Source organism: Bison bison, unplaced genomic scaffold, assembly GCF_000754665.1.
Source record: "Bison bison bison isolate TAMUID 2011002044 unplaced genomic scaffold, Bison_UMD1.0 scf7180017864203, whole genome shotgun sequence".
NCBI classification, from domain to species: Eukaryota; Metazoa; Chordata; class Mammalia; order Artiodactyla; family Bovidae; genus Bison; species Bison bison.
This window is the reverse complement of record NW_011494775.1, coordinates 6,523,272-6,524,553: the sequence shown is the minus strand read 5'-3', so window position 1 is coordinate 6,524,553 and position 1,282 is coordinate 6,523,272. Positions and strand designations below refer to the sequence as shown.

The 1,282-nt window shown below is 59.5% G+C and overlaps 1 protein-coding gene across 1 annotated transcript in view; it reads left to right on the top strand.

Moving 5' to 3' along the window:
* PLK5 (polo-like kinase 5) overlaps window positions 1–1,282 on the top strand; it is a 6,971-nt gene that overhangs the window by 2,029 nt on the left and 3,660 nt on the right. Inside the window, 3 exon segments of the mRNA XM_010844630.1 lie at window positions 39–126; window positions 225–320; window positions 952–1,159. Of these exon segments, the coding sequence (XP_010842932.1) occupies window positions 39–126; window positions 225–320; window positions 952–1,159 (392 nt within the window).

Sequence of the window (1,282 nt, the reverse complement as noted above, 5' to 3'; positions counted from 1 at the left end):
GCTCCTTCCTCACTACCCGCTGCGTCCCCTTCCACAAGGTAACTTCTTCCTGAACAAGAACATGGAGGTGAAGATCGGAGACCTGGGGCTGGCCACCAAGATAGGGCCAGGGGGCCGCTGCCACAGGTGACTGCAAGCTCTGAGCCGGCTCTCTGGGTGGGTGCAGGTGGGCCTGGTCTGGTGTGGGGGCCCCCAGTCTTCCTGAGCCCCCGTTATGCCCCCAGAGTGCTCTGCGGGACCCCAAACTTCCTGGCTCCAGAGGTAGTGTCCAGAAACGGACATTCCTGCCAGTCGGACATCTGGGCTCTGGGCTGCATCATGTGAGTCGCCCTGGGAGCCCCAGGCCTGGGGAAGGGGGGCAGGAATGCCCAGGTGGGGACAGGCACCGGCAGGTAAGGACAGGTGTAAGCATATACGGAGGAGGTTGAGTGTGGGGACAGGCAGGTATGAGCAAACATAGAACCTCAGTGTATGCAGCTGGGGGGCAGGCAGGAGCAGGCACCTGCCATCACTTGAGCCTACAGGTATGAATAGGGATACAGGAGGGTGTATGTACAGCAGAGGACGGGTTTGAACATGCCCAGAGGTGTGGACAGGTGTGTGCAGGTGTTAGGTACACAGGCAGATCAGGACATTTGTACCGACATGAGGTATATGCAGGATTGGAACAGGTGCGAGCAAGCATAAATTAAAACTGGAAAGGTCTATGCAGGTGTCCAGGTGTAACCCAGGTGCAGGCAGGTATACAAACAGATGCTGGTGTCTTCTGTGCAGACAAGAATGACTAGGTGAGAGTGGATGCAGGGCGGGTGTGAGAAAATGAGTGTGAAGCAGGAATGGTGTCAGGGATTGAGGGTAGGGGTGCATAGGTAGGTGTGAACCAACCCTGGATGCCCAGAATAGATCCAAGCAGGATCTTTCTGCCCTGCTTCCTGCCTCCGACCCGGCCAGGTACATGGTGCTGACTGGCGTCCCTCCTTTCGTGGCGGCTCCCCTGTCGGAGATGTACCAGAACATCCGAGATGGCCGCTACCCCGAGCCTGCACACCTGTCTGCCAACGCGCGCCGCCTCATCGCCCGCCTGCTGGCCCCCAACCCGGCCGAGCGGCCCAGCCTGGACCACCTGCTGCAGGATGACTTTTTCACTCAGGTGTGGAGTGTCTGGGGGACAGGGCGGCCCCTCTATGGGGTGTCTCAGCAGCCCCAGGTGAGGGTCAGGACCCCCAGGTAGCACAGGTACTCAGGAGCAGCCTGCTGACCTCCAGCTCCCCACTCTAAAGGG